This window comes from Geotrypetes seraphini, chromosome 12 (genome assembly GCF_902459505.1).
Source record: "Geotrypetes seraphini chromosome 12, aGeoSer1.1, whole genome shotgun sequence".
Classification (NCBI taxonomy): domain Eukaryota; kingdom Metazoa; phylum Chordata; class Amphibia; order Gymnophiona; family Dermophiidae; genus Geotrypetes; species Geotrypetes seraphini.
Window position 1 is genome coordinate 112,052,315 of NC_047095.1, and position 19,143 is coordinate 112,071,457.

At 43.1% G+C, this 19,143-nt stretch overlaps 1 protein-coding gene across 6 annotated transcripts in view; it reads left to right on the forward strand.

The window, feature by feature from the left end:
• LOC117346462 (cytochrome P450 4F22-like) overlaps window positions 1–19,143 on the forward strand; it is a 177,421-nt gene that overhangs the window by 21,026 nt on the left and 137,252 nt on the right. For 5 of the 6 annotated variants that reach the window (XM_033916042.1, XM_033916038.1, XM_033916040.1 and 2 more), the window contains exons 4-7: window positions 7,137–7,190; window positions 7,301–7,428; window positions 8,280–8,401; window positions 15,278–15,545. In XM_033916042.1, the coding sequence (XP_033771933.1) occupies window positions 7,137–7,190; window positions 7,301–7,428; window positions 8,280–8,401; window positions 15,278–15,545 (572 nt within the window). The remainder of the gene's footprint in view (window positions 1–7,136; window positions 7,191–7,300; window positions 7,429–8,279; window positions 8,402–15,277; window positions 15,546–19,143) is intronic. The other variant, XM_033916044.1, reaches the window with a different exon arrangement.

Genomic DNA, 19,143 nt, shown 5'->3' on the forward strand with positions numbered 1-19,143 from the left:
TAAAAATGGCGCCATTGGGAAGGCACTGGTAGGCACTCTGCCGGAGCCTAAGTTAATTATTTTAATTGGCTATTAATGGCCCGGTAATTGACTGCCATTAAAAAACATATTAAAAGAAAAAAAAAACTGTAAGTGCCACGAGGTGCCTTCAAAACATGGCCCCAGAATCGCATCTAGGCAGATGCCTAGTGGCGCTGAACATCAAGAGGCGCGGTTATGGGCAAGGTTGGTATTTGGAAACGATGTTTTGGTTGTTGTCGGGTTTTTTGGGTAATATCATGTTTATTAGGACAGAATGCAACCAAAAATAGAACAAAGATAGTGCAAGTAGCACTCTTTAGCGGAGAAATATAGCATATCAAATACCATGTACAAACGGTAAAGAATCGACATGGTTATTACAAAACATAGCAGTGAAAGAAACAGCTGGTTCAAAATTGGCTGCATCTATCGCATTTTTTGAGTAATAACAGAAAGAATCCCCAAATGTGTGGCGGCGGCCAAAAAAGCAAATAGGATGCTAGGAATTATTAAAAAAGGGATGGTTAACAAGACTAAGAATGTTATAATGCCCCTGTATCGCGCTATGGTGCGACCTCACCTAGAGTATTACGTTCAATTCTGGTCTCCTTATCTCAGGAAAGATATAGTGGCGCTAGAAAAGGTACAAAGAAGAGTGACCGAGATAGTAAAGGGGATGGAACTCCTCTCATATGAGGAAAGACTAAAAAGGTTAGGGCTCTTCAGCTTGGAAAAGATACGGCTAAAGGGAGATATAATTGAAGTCTACAAAAACCTGAGTGGAGTAGAACGGGTACAAGTGGATCGATTTTTCACTCCGTTAAAAAATTACAAGGACTAGGGGACACTCAATGAAGTTATAGGGAAAAACTTTTAAAACCGATAAGAGGAAATTTTTTTTCACTCAGAGAATAGTTAAGCTCTGGAACGCGTTGCCAGAGGATGTGGTAAGAGTGGAGAGCGTAACTGGTTTCAAGAAAGGTTTGGACAAGTTCCTGGAGGAAAAGTCCATAGTCTGTTATTGAGAAAGATACGGGGGAAGCCACTGCTTGCCCTGTATCAGTAGCATGGAATGTTGCTACACCTTGGGTTTTGGGCAGGTACTGATGACCTGGATTGGCCACCGTGGGAACGGGCTACTGGGCTTGATGGACCATTGGTCTGACCCAGTGAGGCTATTCTTATGTTCTTATGATTCAAACACTTTCACCCACACACTCGTCTATTACATTCTTCCCACACATACCACCACTCACTCATTCAAACAGCATTCTCACATACAGGCCATTGTTGCACCCTATGATTCCTCGAGCATATAAAAGACACCATCCGTGAGGGGTCTCCATATAGTGGTCGTACAACTCTTCCCCCCTCATACGTTGAAGGTAGGCACCACAAAGGTAGGCTTTTAAAACCCTGGCCTATGTTTCCAGTGTCTACCTTCAACGCAGGCTGCGATTCTGAGAAACGACAACATAATCTGAGGTAACATGCGACTGGCACCGTTGTTTTCAGGCACCTGCTGATTATGGCGCCGCCTTTAGAATCTGGGCCTAAGTGTTTTCATGCGGATCTGTAAAGGAGTTGTGGCCTTGAGGTGAGCTTGTCAGGGGGCATTTTCTTAAAAATGTGCACGGTGTTATAGAATTGAGGGGATCTGTTCCCAACTTGCATGCTTGGATGTACACAGTTTCAGTAGGTGTAAGTCCTTTCACCCAAGGCGGTGTACAGCACGTATAAGTCAACATAAAACTTACAATTTTGTTAACAGCATAGCAGTAGTAAAAAAGACCAAATAGAAACATAAATCCGATGAATTGAAGCTCGTAGTAAAGTTAAAATCGGCAAATTTAAAATTATAGGACTACCATGAAACAGTTTCAAGAATATACTTATTAACAGCACATAAAGTCAAATGAGAGAGGAATAATACATACTAGAAGGGAGAGATAGTAGTTATGTAGCATTTAATACTGAGGACTCGGGGGAAGATTCTCAAAACTTAACGGTAATATCCGATGGGCTGCTACCAAGGTCACTATTGTAACGATTTCATTCTCAAAAGATGCCGCATGCAAATGAGATTCGCGGATGTTCATGTAGGCTTGCTAAATTTACATGAGATGAGTCGCTGGTAGTAGAATACTGTTCAAATTTTGAGCACCATTTACATAAGTTTCCTCTATACGTGCTGGATAGTATCTTTATAGGACTGGTGGTGATTGGTGATATGAGGAGGGGAAGAATGAGTGTCTCTGTGAACTTTGCACGTGTTAAAAAATGTATCCCGTTTATGATAAAATGAAGGGATGAGATAGTGGAAAGAGGTAAATTAGAGAGTCGATTTTCAGCACTGATGAGAACTGACCCCTGCCACTATGAAGAGGTCAAGGTACAACGAGGCTATGAGGAACGCTTCCCACTACAACTGAAAGGAAGATGCAGAGTGAGACTTAAGACACTCAAGCAATCGATGACTTCTTGAGAGAGGAAAAAGCCAACGATGCTGGTCAACTCCTTGCAACAGGACCTCATGCTGCACTGCCAGCGTGAGGCCTTCTTGCAAGGAGTTGGAAAAGCATCTCAGGCTTTGAATGCTTGAGTGGGATGGGAAACCAACACACTCCATGCTACATTTTTTTCTGGGACTTCCCTACACCCAGGATTTATACTATCCTTCAGTTCCCAAGGAACGTCTACCACTGTATTGGGCTTTCACAAACTAGATCATCTTTTCAGTAGTTTTATAGGCACTAATCTTATGCAGGATCACAAAACATTCCTCCTGTTTTTTCAAAAAAAGGTACATTGTAGCAGAATGCCACAAATACATTATACCATAATATATGTACCATTTAGGTTACCATATTTGACGATGGAAAACCCGAACGCATGGCCCCGCCCTATTCTGCCTCCAGCTCCGCCTTGGTCTGCCTCCAGCCCTGCCCCCTCAAAAGCGCATCTCTTTTTACCTGACCTCCAGGCCGCATCTGGAGGGCCTCCAGCATGCGCAAGTGTGCGTGGGACGTCGTCCTCACGTTCTCGTTGAAGGCCCTCCAGACGCGGCTGGAGCTCAGGGCTTTCCAAAACCCAGACAAACTGCCGGGTTTTGGAAAATCCATCTGGGAACCTGGACGGTCCTCTAAAAAGAGGGTAAGTCCGGGTTTTCCCGATCAGTCCTCTAAAAAGAGGACATGTCTGGCTGTTCCTGGACGTCTGGTAACCCTGTTTACCAGTAATCTAACCTTGTGTAACCAGTTAGGGATCTAATTGGCCAATTTTGCTTGTAGCTGTGTGGCTTTTAATACTACAGTATATAGCACAGTAATCTGTGGCAATTTTTATGTAATATACGGCTGTCGTATGTGACGGTTCACAGACAACGGCGCGAAAGACAAAGGCGCGCCCAGACAATTGAGCGCAGCGCGGAGGCGTGCGCCGCTCAAACTTACTGTTTTTAGGGGCTCCGACGGGGGGTTTTGTTGGGGAACCCCCCCACTTTACTTAATAGACATCGCGCCGGCGTTATGGTGGGTTTGGGGGGTTGTAACCCTCCACATTTTACTGTAAACTTAACTTTTTCCCTAAAAACAGGGAAAAAGTGAAGTTTTCAGTAAAATGTGGGGGGTTACAACCCCCCAAACCCCCCACAACGCGGCGCGATGTCTATTAAGTAAAGTGGGGGGGTTCCCCCCCCACACCCCCCTGTCGGAGCCCTAAAAACAGTAAGTTTGAGCGGCGCGCGCCTCCGTGCTACGCTCAATTGTCTGGGCGCGCCTTTGTCCCAGCGCGCTTTTGACCTGACACCATATGTGACATTGATATTTAAGTGGCTAAAAGTATTTAACATGGCTTTCATATGTGGCACAAATGATTTCGTGTTTAACAAATGGCTGTATGAAAGATGGCTGTACCTATATAATATGACTACATAAGACAGTGGTATTCAAATTCTTTTCTAGGACTCCAGAAGATATACTCCTTTCCCCAGTCACTCCCCACATCTTTCCCTCTCTTATCACCATCAGTCTTCTCTCATTGCCAACGCTCTTTACTCTTCCCCCTCCCAAGATCAGCCCTAGCTTTTTCATATACTGACAGACTGAAAAAGCTAGGGCTTTTCTCCCTGGAAAAGCGGAGACTTAGAGGAGACATGATAGAAACCTTCAAGATCATGAAGGGCATAGAAAAAATAGACAGGGACAGATTTTTCAAATTAAGGGGATCAATAAGTACAAGGGGGCACTCAGAGAAATTGAAAGGGGAGAGGTTTAGAACAAACGCCAGGAAGTTCTTTTTCACACAGAGGGTGGCGGATACATGGAACGTTACCAGAGGATGTGATAAACAGGAGAACGCTACAGGGGTTCAAAGAAGCTTTGGATAGGTACTTGGAAGACAAAGGGATTGAGGGGTACAGATAAGAGTAGAGGTAGATTATAGGGATGGGATTAGAGGTAAGTTACAAAATTAATCAGGGATCACTGTTCAGACACTAGGCCTGATGGGCCGCCGCGGGAGCGGACCGCTGAGCAAGATGGACCTCTGGTCTGACTCAGCGGGGGCAACTTCTTATGTTCTTAATAAATGAAACACATGATTAATTGTATGGGATGTAAGACTGTGAACACATCAGTTATTACAGTATGAGAGATATATATGATTTAGCTGTACTTGTATGCTACGTGGCACATGATTGAGTTATAAAGTACATTAATATAATCAACTATGGGAATTTATTTATTTATTTTTCTCCCAGGGGAGCTCAGAACGGTTTACATGCATTTATTCAGGTACTTAAGCAGTTTTCCCTCTCTGTCCCGGCGAGCTCATAATCTATCTAACGTACCTGGGGCAATGGGGGGGGGGGGATTAAGTGACTTGCCCAGGGTCACAAGGAGCAGCGTGGGTTTGAACCCACAACCTCAGGGTGCTGAGGCTGTAGCTTTAACCCCTGCACCACACTCTCCCCCTTTAGTTTAGATAAATGTTAACCTCCTTCAGTTATCTCACCTTCCCTATTTGAATTGGGATCTCTATAAAAAAAATACCGTGACGCAGTGGGGAAGACTATACCTTCACGAAACGCAGGCCGCGTTGGTTATTGGACGGCGGCCAGAGGAAGATATCCTAAGTTTTGAGAAATCGGGCTGAAATGTCTAACACTTTCTAGCTTACAAGATAAGTTGAACCCTTTATGGCTTTATAGCTGGTTTATGTAAATAAGAAAATAGAACTATAATAACGACAAACTACTGCTCCTGACTATGCTATTTATTTAGCAATGAAATGAAATTTCTGATGACGGGCTTATGATTAAGATTAGCCTTTTTATAAAATGAACAAAAGATAAAGAATAAAGAGAGAACAAATAATCTGAAGAGGTTTTCTGCCTATGACCGTAATGAGAGCTGGGTGAATATGTCACCTGTGACCCGCATGGGTTAATGGCTAAAAACCTGAGTCTTTTTTCCCCCCCTAAAGAAATGCTTTTTTTAGTTTGCGTATGCTGAGGAAGGTTGGATATCTTTTTCTATCATCGTCGTTTTTCTATTTTAATTCAGCCAATTATATTATCTCGTCTGGACTATTGTAATGTTATTTGCCTCAGTATCGCAAAAACCTGCCTTTATAGATTGCAGCTGATTCAGAACACTGCTGCGAAATTGATCTTTGGGAATCGTAAATTTGATCATGTGACTCCGTTGCTCCAGAGTCTTCATTGGCTCCCGGTTTATTTCAGAGTTCAATTTAAGTGTGCTTGTGTGGCTTTTAAAATTTTATATGGAATTCTTACCCCTCTTATTCCTTTATCATGGAATCTTTATAGACTCTCTTTTTCAAGAGGCAACCAACAATTTAAATTATCCCTTCCTTCCAGGAAAGGGATCAAAGGAGTTAAGATTTTCAGTCAAGCTTTGGGTTTTTAAATTTTCACAACTTTGGAATGACCTTCCATCTTTTTGAAGAAGTTCTGGCTCGCTTCAACTTTTTCGTAAATCTTTCAAAACCATTTTATTTGCCAAACATTTTAAAAATGGACTTTCTCGTAATTTGCTTTTATTTTTTTTATGTTCTTATTTGTTTAAGCTAACTATTGTAAACCGAGTCGAGCTTTCACAGAATGATGACTCGGTATATAAAACCAAGCATTAGATTAGATTAGATAGGGGAGGTGGGAGAACTGAAGGAGGTTAACATTTTATCTGCTAACTAAAGAGATTACCATAGTGGATTGTATTAATGTGATTAAGAACATAAGAACATAAGAACATAAGAAGTGCCATCTCCGGATCAGACCTTCGGTCCATCAAGTCCGGCGATCCGCACACGCGGAGGCCCCGCCAGGTGTACACCTGGCTTAATTTATAGTCCACCATATCCTTATATGCCTCTCTTAGGGAGATATGCATCTAGTTTGCTCTTGAAGCCTAGGACGGTCGATTCCGCAATAATCTCCTCTGGGAGGGCATTCCAGGTGTCAACCACTCTCTGAGTGAAGCAGAACTTCCTGACATTAGTCCTGAACCTGTCCCCCCTTAGCTTCATTACATGTCCTCTAGTCCGTGTCAAATTGGACAGTGTAAATAATCTTCTCTGCTCTATTTTGTCGATTCCTTTCAGTATTTTGAAGGTCTCGATCATATCCCCACGCAGTCTCCTTTTCTCAAGGGAGAACAATCCCAGTGTTTTAAGTCGATCCTCGTATTCCAGTTTCTCCGTACCCTTCACCAGTTTTGTTGCTCGTCTCTGCACCCTCTCCAGCAGTTTTATATCCTTCTTTATTATATTACATTACATTAATGACTTCTATTCCGCCTGTACCTTGCAGTTCTTAGCGGATTACATCAAAAAGATAACTGGACATATCCAGGAAGAGGGATACAATTAAAGGCGTTGGGGCCTAATGCAATTTTGAAGAGAGGATACTAAGCGGGAGAAAGAGGGGAAAAGAATGGGGGGTTAGGACGTGAGGACGAATTTTTTTGAATAGTAAGGTTTTGATTTCTTTTCGGAAAGCTTTGAAGTCTGTTGTTTCTTTTCCATATATATCATTGTGGGTTGTAAAGTATACATGACTTAACAGTGTATAATCTATGCCTGTAACTTCACAGCTGCTGTTGCCCAAAAAGATGAGCTGTTCTATGGCTTTCTCAAGCCATGGCTGGGTAAGTTGGAGTCTCTTTGTTTTTTTCCACACAAAAGGTGGTATCTCGCTTTGAATATTCCCCCGAGGGTGTTGTGCTACTGCGGATGATCACTTTCTTTTCTGGTTCAGGAGACGGCCTGTTGCTCAGTCGTGGCGAGAAATGGGGGAAGCACCGCCGCTTGCTAACGCCTGCATTTCACTTTGATATCCTGAAGCACTATGTGAAGATTTTTAATCAGAGCGCGGACATCATGCATGTAAGTTTCGCTATGTCTCTGCCTCCAGAATCTTGGCGGATTTTTGCTCTTGGTTATGCCCGTACGCACGTTCAAACTTCAGATTTTTAATTCTGCACGTACCTACGCCTTTCTTTTGTCGGTAGGCTATCACACGGACGAACGCAGAATTTACGCTTCCATACAGGCAAACGTTAGGGGCTCCGTTTACGGAAGCCACGTTAGCGGTTTTGTCGCGCACACCTTTTTATTGCGCGCTAACCCCCGAAAAACTACCGCCTGCTCAAGAGGAGGCGATAGCGGCTAGCGCGGCCGGCAAATTGGCGCCGCTATTTCGCACGTTAAAACCGCTAACGCGGCTTCGTTAACCCTTTCAGGACCATAAGGATCGTAGGCCAATTTTTGTGGTTTTGACGACATTTTTACGGTAAAAAGGGCTTGCAGATGCCAAAAAATTGATTTTTTTTGTGAAATATCATTATTTTTTTTTTAAAAAAAATCACACTTCTGGCTTACGGACAGTGTGGCAAGTGAATCTTCTCGTCAATCTGGCAACGACGCTAATGAATGAATGTCGGAACCAGTTTGTTTACATAAAGGCAGTATCATATGGAATCCGTACATATCAAATTTAGAACTGTAGACTATCCCAATCAAAATTGATAGGATTTTAAAGTTATGGGACAAATAGGTCCCTTGGTCCTGAAAGGGTTAAAGGAGCCCTAGGCTTTGATTCTGATATCACAGGTGAACGTTGTACACAGGCAGCGGAATGCTTTTTTTTATTGGGGGAGGGGACCAAAAGCTCCGCCCTACACCCCGCCCCAGACACATACTGTTCAAATTCTGATTAATACCCCTTCTCTTTCTAGGCTAAGTGGCATAAAGCGGCATCTGGGGGCACAGTCTGCCTGGACATGTTTGAACATATCAGTCTGATGACCTTGGACAGCCTCTTAAGATGCACCTTTAGTTACAGCAGTGACTGCCAAGAGTACGTAATAAGAATAAGGGAATAATACTCATTCATTCTCTTGTTATATCGAAATTAGATTATTGCAACGCATCGTTTAAGGGTATAGCACAAAAGGAAATCAAACGTTTACAGATCATACAAAATACAGCTATTAGACTTATCTCAAAAGCTAAAAAATTTGATCATATAACCCCTCTTCTTAAGGAAGCCCACTGGCTCCCAGTGGCCCACAGAATTATTTACAAACTTTGCTTACTCACATTTCAATCCCTTCTATTCAAAACTCCTGCTTTTATTCATAAACTTTTAATTCCTTATTCCTCTAATAGAACCTTAAGATCAGATGAACAGCACTTATTAGCCATTCCCTCGCTAAAAATAATCAATACGCGTCGGCAGTATATTTTCTCAGTTACAGCTCCCCAAACCTGGAATTCTCTCCCCAATTATCTACGTGAAGAACTTAACTTAGAAAAATTTAAAAGTAAACTAAAAACTTTTTTATTTAACGACGCCTTTGTTATTTAATACTATTCGGTCACATGTAATATATTTTTTATAAGTCTTGGAATCAATTTCTATTCTCCTTTCTTTAACATTTTTTTTTTTTTTTCTCTCTTTTCAAATATCCCTTCTCTTATCCCATCCATATGTGTTTTCCTTTATTTGTTTCCCCCTCTTCTCAAATATATTGTAATTTCTCCCCCTACTTATCCTAATGTTTCCTGTTTATCTCGTAACTGTCCATGTCTTGTTTGTTTTTAATTATTCTTAAAACTTCTTTTATATTGTAATTTTAATCATATGTAAATCGCTTTGCAACCGATAAAGCGATCAATCAAATATATATTAAACTTGAAACTTGAAACTTTGAGAGAGAGAATGATGTATATCTGAACTGCACTCTCTTACGATGAATAAAGAAAGAACAAGGGCAGCGCTTTGGGTGTCTCACACCAGTCAAAAAATAAATGTATCTGTATGCTCCATTCTGGCTCTTAACCTGAGAGGAGAGAGAGGTATGCGAGGATCTTTCTCCATCGATCTCGCCTCATACACGGAAAGGTGTACCTTAAGTGCTCCACAAATTTCACTACCAGAAAGATGTGTCCGAGTCCAGTGCTCCGAGAAGGTGCACCCAAGCAGAAGCAAGTACAGTGGTGCCTCACACAACGAACTTAATTGGTTCCAGGAGCAAGTTTGTTATGTGAAACGTTCGTTATGTGAAACGCGTTTTCCCATAGGAATACATGTAAAAAAAAATAATTCGTTCTGCAGCATAAAATATGCTAAGATGACATAAAAAAGATAAATTTTTTGTTATTATTTTTATTTAGATACATCTAAAAACATACATCTCCCTGTCCTTTTACTTCCAATATCTTCCTATCCCATCTCTATTCCCTTTTGTCCCTCTCCCCATGATCAATCATCTCACCACCTCTCTCTGCCCTCACCCTCAGGGTTCAAGATTGCTTCCACTCTTTTTCCTGTTGTTCTCTCTGCCTGTCACCCTATGATTTAGCATCCTTTCTGCCCTTGTCCAATATTTCCCCTTCTCTCCCTCCCTCTCATCCCCTGCTCCAACATGTGCTTTCAGCGGCCTTCTCCCCCCTTAAGCGTCTTTTCTTCTCCACTCCACCTTTCCTCCCTCCCTGCCTCCACCTTTGTGGCGCTTTTGCACCCGACCGACAACAGAACAGGCCCGGTCGGACAAATCTCCCTGTCCTGTAGCCGCGAATCTAAATTACCTTCTTACAGCAGCTGGATTATTGAAGCTGCTGTAAGAGGTAATTTAGATTCGCGGCTACAGGGCAGGGAGGTTTGTCGGCCGGGCCTGTTGTCGGTCGATCGGGGGACCTGACCAGCTGTGCACATTCTTCGGGGCGGACCGCCCCCTCCCCCCTCTTTCGTTCGCCATTGCCTTCTTCCTACCTGCCCTGCCGCAGCCGCACACAGCCGAACGGAAGTCTTCCTGATGTCAGCGCTGACGTCGGAGGAAGGGAGGGCTTTGCTTAAGCCCTCCCTCCGACGTCAGCGCTGACATCGGGAAGATTTCCGTTCGGCTGTGTGCTGCGACAGGGCAGGTAAGGAGAAGGAGACTACCCTCGACCAACCCCGCTGCGATCCAACCCCGCAGGAACCCCGGAAGGATGCAGCTCGGGCGACTTCGTTGTGTGAAACGAAGTACGTTATACGGATCACGACATAAAGTTCGTTGTGCGCAGCGTCCGCTGTGCGAGGCGGCCGTTATGCGAGGCACCACTGTACACGTCTCCCTCTGTATTCGCGGTTTCAACAATCGCGATTTCGATTATTTGCGATTATTGACATGCTGGCTTCTCCCCCCCCCCAAAAAAAATTACACCATCTGATAAAAATTTTGGCGCTTTCAAAGTAGCAGCTACCATTTTCCATTCGTCAGAGAGCTGCAAGAGACGCATCTTTTTAAATCCCTCTTGTCACATAAAGAAAAAGAAAAAAAAATTACAGTACCTAGAAACATCTCAGCCCTTCGCCACCAAAACCTTGACTCTAGACAAAGTCCAGTTAAGAAGTTTAAGCACCGTATTACCTGTAGTCTCTGCACAGGGGGAGGGAAGAGAACAGAAAACTCAACATTACGCCAAGTTGCTAGGCGACCCAACTTAGAGGAGCCATGTGCAAAGCAGGAAGGAAGGCCAATTGGCAGCCACGACTCAGCCGAAAAGAGGGCGAGGCGGGGTCAAAGCCATAGGAGAACAGCCTGACCGTTGCGTTTTCTATTAGTTAATGACAACAAAGGGAGGAACAAAGGGGCGTTACGTCTTGCGTGACTTTTTTTTTTTTTTTTGGTAGCCGCCATTTCCTGCGCGTGGAGAGAAGTACAGTAGAGACGCAAAGTTATTCGTGTTCTTTCCGTATTCGCGTGTGTGTTTATCGCCTAATCACCGCGAATACGGAGGGAGAAGTGTGGAGGTATATCTGAGTGCTGAGAGAGGGTCATGGGTACGTGTCTGAGTGTGATATTCAGGGGGGGGGGTCTTTATCTAAAGCAGCAAATGCTATGTCTGCATTCTGGGAGTCTCATCCTGAGCATTTTAGGACTCTCAGCCAGCTGCATTCTGGGAGTCTCAGCCTGAGCAGAAACAGATATGTCTAACTGCTATGATTCAGGGCTGGCGCACCGTGATGCGAGAGAACCTGAAACACACATCTACAGCATGTCCTTCTGTAGATCTCATCCCCATATATGGGCAAGGTGTTCCGGGATTATAGGATAAGTCTTGGCCTGCACTGAGAAAAGTGTTTGTGAAGGTGTGAAGGCATGAAGCTTGTGCTGGTGGCATTTTCGTACTGAGCAGAGTGAGTGGTGAAGTCAGAGTGGTGACGAAAGGTGTGTTTTGTTCATAGGCAGAGAAGTGTCTGCATTTTAGAGCAGAGAATGATGTATCTGTATACAGTACTCCCCCCAAAATTCATGGGGGGGTTCCATTCCAGGAGCCCCTGCGAATTTTGAAAAACCACGAATGTGGTTTAGGAGCGGATTGGAGGCAGGAGAGGCAGAAGAGGGAAACTGGGGCGGCGGCAGGCGCTTAAAATTGGGTGCGGGATCTTTCTTAGTCATTTTTGACTACCTCTTCTGGGAACTAGGCAGGTTACACCAATCAGGAGCTGCTTTGACACGCCAGATAGCGTGTCAAAGCAGCTCCTGATTGGTGTAGCCTGACTTTAGTTCCTGAAAGAGGCGGTCATAAAATACCGCGAAAGACTGAGTCCGCGAACCGAGAATTGGCGGGGAAGTACTATATTGCATTTTGTGATATATACATCATGTGCAGAGAAAATAGGGGCTCCTGCCTACCTATATTACCTTGATCTACTTTGTGGAAGGACCGTGGCACTACCCATAAGGGAACAGTGGAAGGGAAAAGGAGGGGGTGCTTATAACACCTGGAGTTAGGCTGTGGGCCTGTGCTTACTGGTATGTATAACTATCATTCCAACTAAGCAAACCTTATGACCTGGGAGTTACTTTAGGAGATCCCTCTGTATAGTAGGCTTTATTATAGGGCACCTAGGTTAATAGGACAGAAAGTTGCTTTTTTTTTGGCCTTATGTGGAGGGGCATTTTTAATATGACATCCAAAAATCGAGTAGCAAACATGACTATTTTCAAAACAGATAAGTCTTTGAAAATGGCCATTTTCTTAGATGTAATACACACAAAAAAAGGGGCAAAAATCAGCCACAAGTAAAGCAACAATCCAAAGAGCAGATAAATCAAACAGAAAGAACATAAGAATTGCCACTACTGGGTCCATCATGCCCAGCACTCCGCTCATGCGGCGGCCCTTAGGTCAAAGACCAGTGCCCTATTCGAGGCCACATTTCGCCCACAGGCTACATCGGGGGTAACAACTGTAACATAAAAGAATCACAATAAAAACAAGATCATACACGTAGTTAAATCATAAATAAACATCTCAAAATAATAAATGTATAAGTAAGGTTAAAATAATGAACACAAGAACATAAAAAATAATGTAAAAATGTGCAATAAAATACATATCCTGGACAACCACATATTTATCAATAACAAAATAAATTCATCCTTTTAAAAAAAACTTTATTTAGTTTTTAATGCCAACAAAAAGTGCAACACAATTTACATACAAATAATAATCATCAAATAAGCACTTATAAACAATCAGAATCTATACAAAAGATAAAAATTCCCTCCCCCATCCATCAATACCAAAACAAAAGATATACTCCACCCCTGGATAAAATCATCCTAATAAGCCTACATCATGAGGGGCAGAGGAGAATATTAAGAAAAACATTGAACATCTTTATTGAACAGGTTGAAATATATTAAACCTATTAAACCTGTAAGAGAGAAGTAATTGATTTCACAGCTTTCTCAGGCTTATAGAAAAGAAAAGTTTCCAGATGAAACCGAATCCAGAAATATATAAGAATCTGCTCCCCACGTAATCAGACATTTACAAGGAAATTTTAAGAAAAAATGGCTCCCCCCTGTTAAAACTCTAGGCCTAAGCAGGAGAAAAGCCTTATGTTGAATTTGAGTGTGTCTGGATACATCTGGGAACATAGAAATTGGTTGAACATAAAATAATACCGTGTTGTTGGTTTTTAAAATAAGACTTCATACTTCAGGTTTTTTTTCTCCACAGAAGACACAGTAACCAATAGAGTTGATATCCTGAGTTGTTTCTAGAAGTTTTGTAAAATCAAGACTTTCTGGAGAATTTATATTATCTGTCCCATCTCGGTAAATTTACTACAACATGACAAATTATCTTGCAGTGTTTTGTCTAAACTTACTTATAGCCAATATTATGTCCTTTAAAGAAATCTTGTGATGCTGTGAGGAAGGAAAATTTAAAGAATGATAAGTAAAGGAAGGTAATGTCCTTTTATGAACAGAGAACTGGTGGAAAGACAGAAAACAGAGAGAAGGATAAATAGTTGGGTTTCCCAGGGGTCTGTCTGGGACCGCTGCTTTTTAACATATTTATCAATGATCTAGAGATGGGAGTAACTAGTGAGATAATTAAATTTGCTGATGGCACAAAGTTGTTCAAAGTTGTTAAATCGCAAGAGGATTGTGAAAAATTGCAAGAGGACCTTGAGAGACTGGAAGATGACGTTAAATGTGATCAAGTGCAAAATGATGCATGTGGGAAAGAGGAACCCAAACTATAGCTATGTGATGCTGGGTTCTGTGTTAGGAGTCACTGCCCAGGAAAACGATCTAGGTGTCATTGTTGAGGATACATTGAAACCCTCAGCTCAAGAAAGCAAATAGGCTAAAGCGGCTAGGGCTCTCTAGCTTGGAGAAAGAGATGCCTCAGGGTTGATATGATAGAGGTCTATAAAATACTGAGTGGAGTGGAAAGGGTAGATGCGAATCGCTTGTTCACTCTTTCCCAAAATAATAGGACTGGTGGACATGCGCTGAAGCTAAGTAGTAGATTTAAAACAAACCGGAGAAAATATTTCTTCACACAGTGTACAGTTAAACTCTGGAATTCGTTGCCAGAGAATGTGGTGAAATCAGTTAGCTTAGCAGGGTTTAAAAAGGGTTTGGATAATTTCCTAAAAGAGAAGTCCATAGGCCATTATTGAGATGGCTTGGGGAAATCCACTGCTTATTCCCAGAATAAGCAGCATAGAATCTGTTTTGCTACTTGGGATCTAGCTAGGTGCTTGGGCACTGTTGGAAACAGGCTTGACAGACCTTTGGTTTGTCCCACTATGGCAATTCTTATGTCCGTAATGGGAGGGGGGCAGGGGGAACTATATGTGAAAAGGATACTTGATATCTTGAGTTTATGTATTGTTATCTGCTGGTGTTTGCTGTTAGTTTGAACATAAGAACCTAAGAAATGCCCTCACCAAATCAGACCTTTGGTCCATCCAGTCTGGATGGCTTCAACAATCGGTTTTTAGGCTTGGCCAGAATTTGTCCTTATCTATCAAAGACTGCATTATTACATCTTGGATCCCTGAGGAAGGCGTGTTTAGCCGAAACACGGCCCGTGTTGGGTCCTCTTATGATATATGTGGCTAGAGTTTTATTGTGCTTATTGCTTCTATTGTTGTCAAAATACTCTGAATAAATTACAACTCAAGATCCGAGAACATTGGCTTTCCACAATCTCGTTTGCTTGGACTTGCTCTCCTTTTTCCTATGGAAATTTGGGTCTTCTTGCTTTTGCCTCTCCTCCCACTTCCTACAACATCCCCAACTCTTGAGTTTAAAGCTTTCAAAGCGTCTTCTTGGCTTTCCTATTTTTGGGACTTTGCATTTTATTTCAGTTTTTGACTTATGTGATTAGGGAGAATTACATATCACATTGAGCTTCTGTGTCTTTTACGTTTCAGGAAGCCAAGTGAATATATTTCTGCTATCTATGAGCTTAGCGCATTGGTGATGAAGCGGGAGCTCTTCTTGCCACATCACTTTGACCTCATCTATCGTTTTTCTGCTGATGGACGCCGTTTCCAGAAAGCCTGCACCATTGTGCATGATTTCACAGGTGGCGTAGTGCAGCAGCGGCGTGAGGCCCTGACAAAACTGGGTGCTGATGCCTGGTTGAAATCTAAGAAGGGCAAGACCACAGACTTCATAGACATCCTACTTCTATCAAAGGTCAGTGATGACAATATGAAATAGATCAGAGACTGAAGGACTATTCTAAGAGTTCTTACTGGCTTCATAGAAACATAGAAATAGACGGCAGATAAGGGCCCACGGCCCATCTAGTCTGCCCACCTTAATGCCCCTCCCCTACCTTTGCCCTGTGAATAGATCCCACGTGCCGATCCCATTTTGCCTTAAAATCAGGCACGCTGCTGGCCTCAATCACCTGTAGTGGAAGACTATTCCAGCGATCAACCACTCTTTCAGTGAAAAAGAATTTCCTGGTGTCACCTCGTAGTTTCCCGCCCCTGATTTTCAACGGATGCCCTCTTGTTGTCGTGGGACCCTTGAAAAAGAAGATATCTTCCTCCGCCTCGATGCGGCCCGTAAGATACTTGAACGTCTCGATCATGTCACCCCTCTCTCTGCGCTCCTCGAGCGAGTATAGCTGTAATTTGTCAAGCTTCCTCTTGAAGCAAGGGTTATGTTTAAGAGGTTCTTTTACTAAGGCACCTTAGCATTTAGTGTGCACTAAATTTGTCAGTGCGTCTTAGTAAAACAACCCCTAAGTTTGGAATTTTAGGTTATAAAGCTCTTCAGAGTCAAATTCCAGGATACCTAATGGCTCAATTTAGGGTTTTGTTTTTGTTTTTTGCTACAAATCGCCCTTTAGGGATTACTTATATTTTTACTTTTCCATTGGTAAGAGGATGTATTTATAAGAAGTTTTTGCATCAATTGATCTTTTTTCAGGATGCTGAATTTCGTAAGCTCCAATCGTTGGCATCCTCGTATTTGCAATTTAGAAAATGACTGAACTTGTCCTTGTGTACCATATTTATTGGTAATTGAAATTCCAGTACTTTATTTTATAACTGAAAATTTTTGCTATTTTCTACAAATTGTTTTCTGCAAATTTTGGAACTCATTGTGGTTTTACAGTCTCTTCGTTTCATTGTTCACTGCAATGAACCGAAAGGTATTTGCGGTCTAGAAATGGAAAACTGAGAAATGCAGAGCTCAAGTGCTAAATAGGGCTGCTATTTAGAGAATGGCACGGGGACAAATGTGTCTCCGTCCCCGCAGGAACTCAATTTCCCCATGAGTTTTGTCCCTGTCCCTGTCCCATTCCTGTAAGATCTGCCTTAACCGCACAAGCCTTGAACACTTATGATTTTAAAGCATTTGAGGCTTGTGCAGATGAGGATGGAGCTTGCAGGAATGGGGCAGGGACAGGAAAAGAACTCGCGGGGATGGACGGGAAAATGAGTTCCCGTGGGGACGGGGAAAAATTTATCCCCCATGCAGGGCAGGATTAATTCGTCGAGGGCCCCTAGGCACACAAGTACACTGGGCCCCCCTGCCCCGCCCCACCCCACCATGTGCCCAGGCGGAAACAGGAAGCTGCGCCAGAGGGAAGCTTTGGGCGAGCAGCACCGCTTGCAAAATTACAGTTCCCGTTGCCTTTCTTACCCGCGTTGCTTGCTTGTCTTACTTTCCGTCGATGGGGGGGGCCGCATTGCTGATCGGGGGGGGCCCGCATTGCTGGAGGGGCCCATCGCCGTTTGGAAAAAACAATGTTGATGCCCTCCTTCATCGGGCCCCCCTGACCATTTCGGGCTCTAGGCACGTGCCTACTGGGCCTATTGGTTAATCCTGCCTTGCCCCCATGTCATTCTCCACTGCTGTTCCTTCTTCATTACTATGGGCTCCTTTTACAAAGGCGCGCTAAGGCCTTCATGCGCAGAATAGCGCGTGCTAAATTGCCGTGTGCTTCCTTTTGAGCAGGCGGTAGATTTTCGGCTAGAGTGTGCTATAGCGTGCGTTAATCCGGTGCGTGCGTTAAAAACGCTCCTTTGTAAAAGGAGCCCTATATAGTCGCTTTTGAAAAATAAGAAGAACAAATTGACAGATCAGCCATGTTCAAATACAGTCGTATTTTAGGCGGCTCTTTATCCCTTCCCTAATGTTTTTCCCCTTCTTCGTTCTTTTCAGGATAAATTGTAGTTTTACCCCTTCCTCAAGTTTGTCATAGGTAACGTCTGTCGTTTGTATGTTTCAAGATGCCTATTTTTATATTGTAAGCGTTTTTTTAAATTCAGATTTTAAATAAAACGTGAAACTTTACTCTTTCCATCTTGACATGGCATTTCATACTGTTAGTTTCAACTGAGGTGTAAGTCAGCTGCTACAAAATCAGCTTTGGTTTTTTAAAGACCAGCAGTTGTTACTTACAACTTCTAATAAAACTGGAACAAGCCTGTGTTAAGTAATGGCACTATGAGTTTTCATTTGCGGTTTCCTGGGGGATTTCCTCTCTTTTTGTATTCACCGCTTCTCTTAAGAAATTAGTTTAAGCAAGGTTACTGAAATCCATTTCTCTGAAGCCTTCTGCGTATTGCTACAACAAGTCGTGCGGTTGTCCACAGGAAGAGAAAAATGGGCAGGACTGGGGGGAAGAGAGTGTGCATGCCACTCTTCGGATTTCTACCACGCCTGCTGAAAGTGTGTTCCGGTTGTCCACTACCATCTCAGTAAACAAAACGAGTAAAACCTCAGTTTACGAGTGCTGCTATTTGCGAGTGTTTTGCAAGATGAGCAAAACATTTGCAAAATCCGCACCTCGGAAACCGAACTTGCCTTGATTTGCGAGCCCCCCCCTGCGATCCAGCATCCCCCCTGCGTTCCAGCATCCCCCCCCCTGCTCACGTCAGCACTGTACAGAGTCACAAAGAAGACAGTCCCTGCTCGAAAAAACTTACTATCTAAACAGACAAACAGGATGTCATGGATACAGTTAAGGGGAACAGCTAATCAGCTGGCTGGGTTGGAGGGTAGAGTAGAGTACAGGATAATCAAGCCATTGTGACATCACTGATGAGGTTGGCTCTCATTGGTGGAATGAGGCATTGTGACATCACAATCTCAGCTCTGCTTCCCAAAGACTTAAACTCTTCACACTACTTCTATTAATTATTTCTATAGCACTACAAGACATACACAGCACTGTATAGAGTCACAAAGAAGAGAGTCCCTACTCGAAAGAGTTTACAATCAAAACAAACACGACGGACAAACAGGATGTCATGGATACAGTTAAGGGAAGCGGTTAGTCTGCTTTCTAGGTGGGTGGGCAGTGGGGAGTTGGGTTTATTCATTGTGGATATTCTGAAAACCAGACTGCCTAGGGCAGGGGTGGGGAACTCCGGTCCTCGAGGGCCGTAATCCAGTCGGGATTCAGGATTTCCCCAATGAATATGCATTGAAAGCAGTGCATGCATATAGTTCTCACGCATATTTATTGGGGAAATCCTGAAAACCCGACTGGATTACGGCCCTCGAGGACCAGAGTTCCCCACCCCTGGCCTAGGGGTATTGTACAACCAGCCTGAGAAATATTGTTTTATGCTGTGTTCTATAGCTCTGATTCTGGAATATGGTCAGTGACTTTCCAAGCTCTCGGTAAGTTGGGCTGATCAGTGACTTTTATGACCCTGTATGAAGGAAGACCTGCATGTATGATACTGTTAAGCTAGCATCTCTTCAGGCCTATGTATAATATGGGCTGCAGGCTGGCGACTCAACGTCTGCTTTGTGGAAAAAAGGA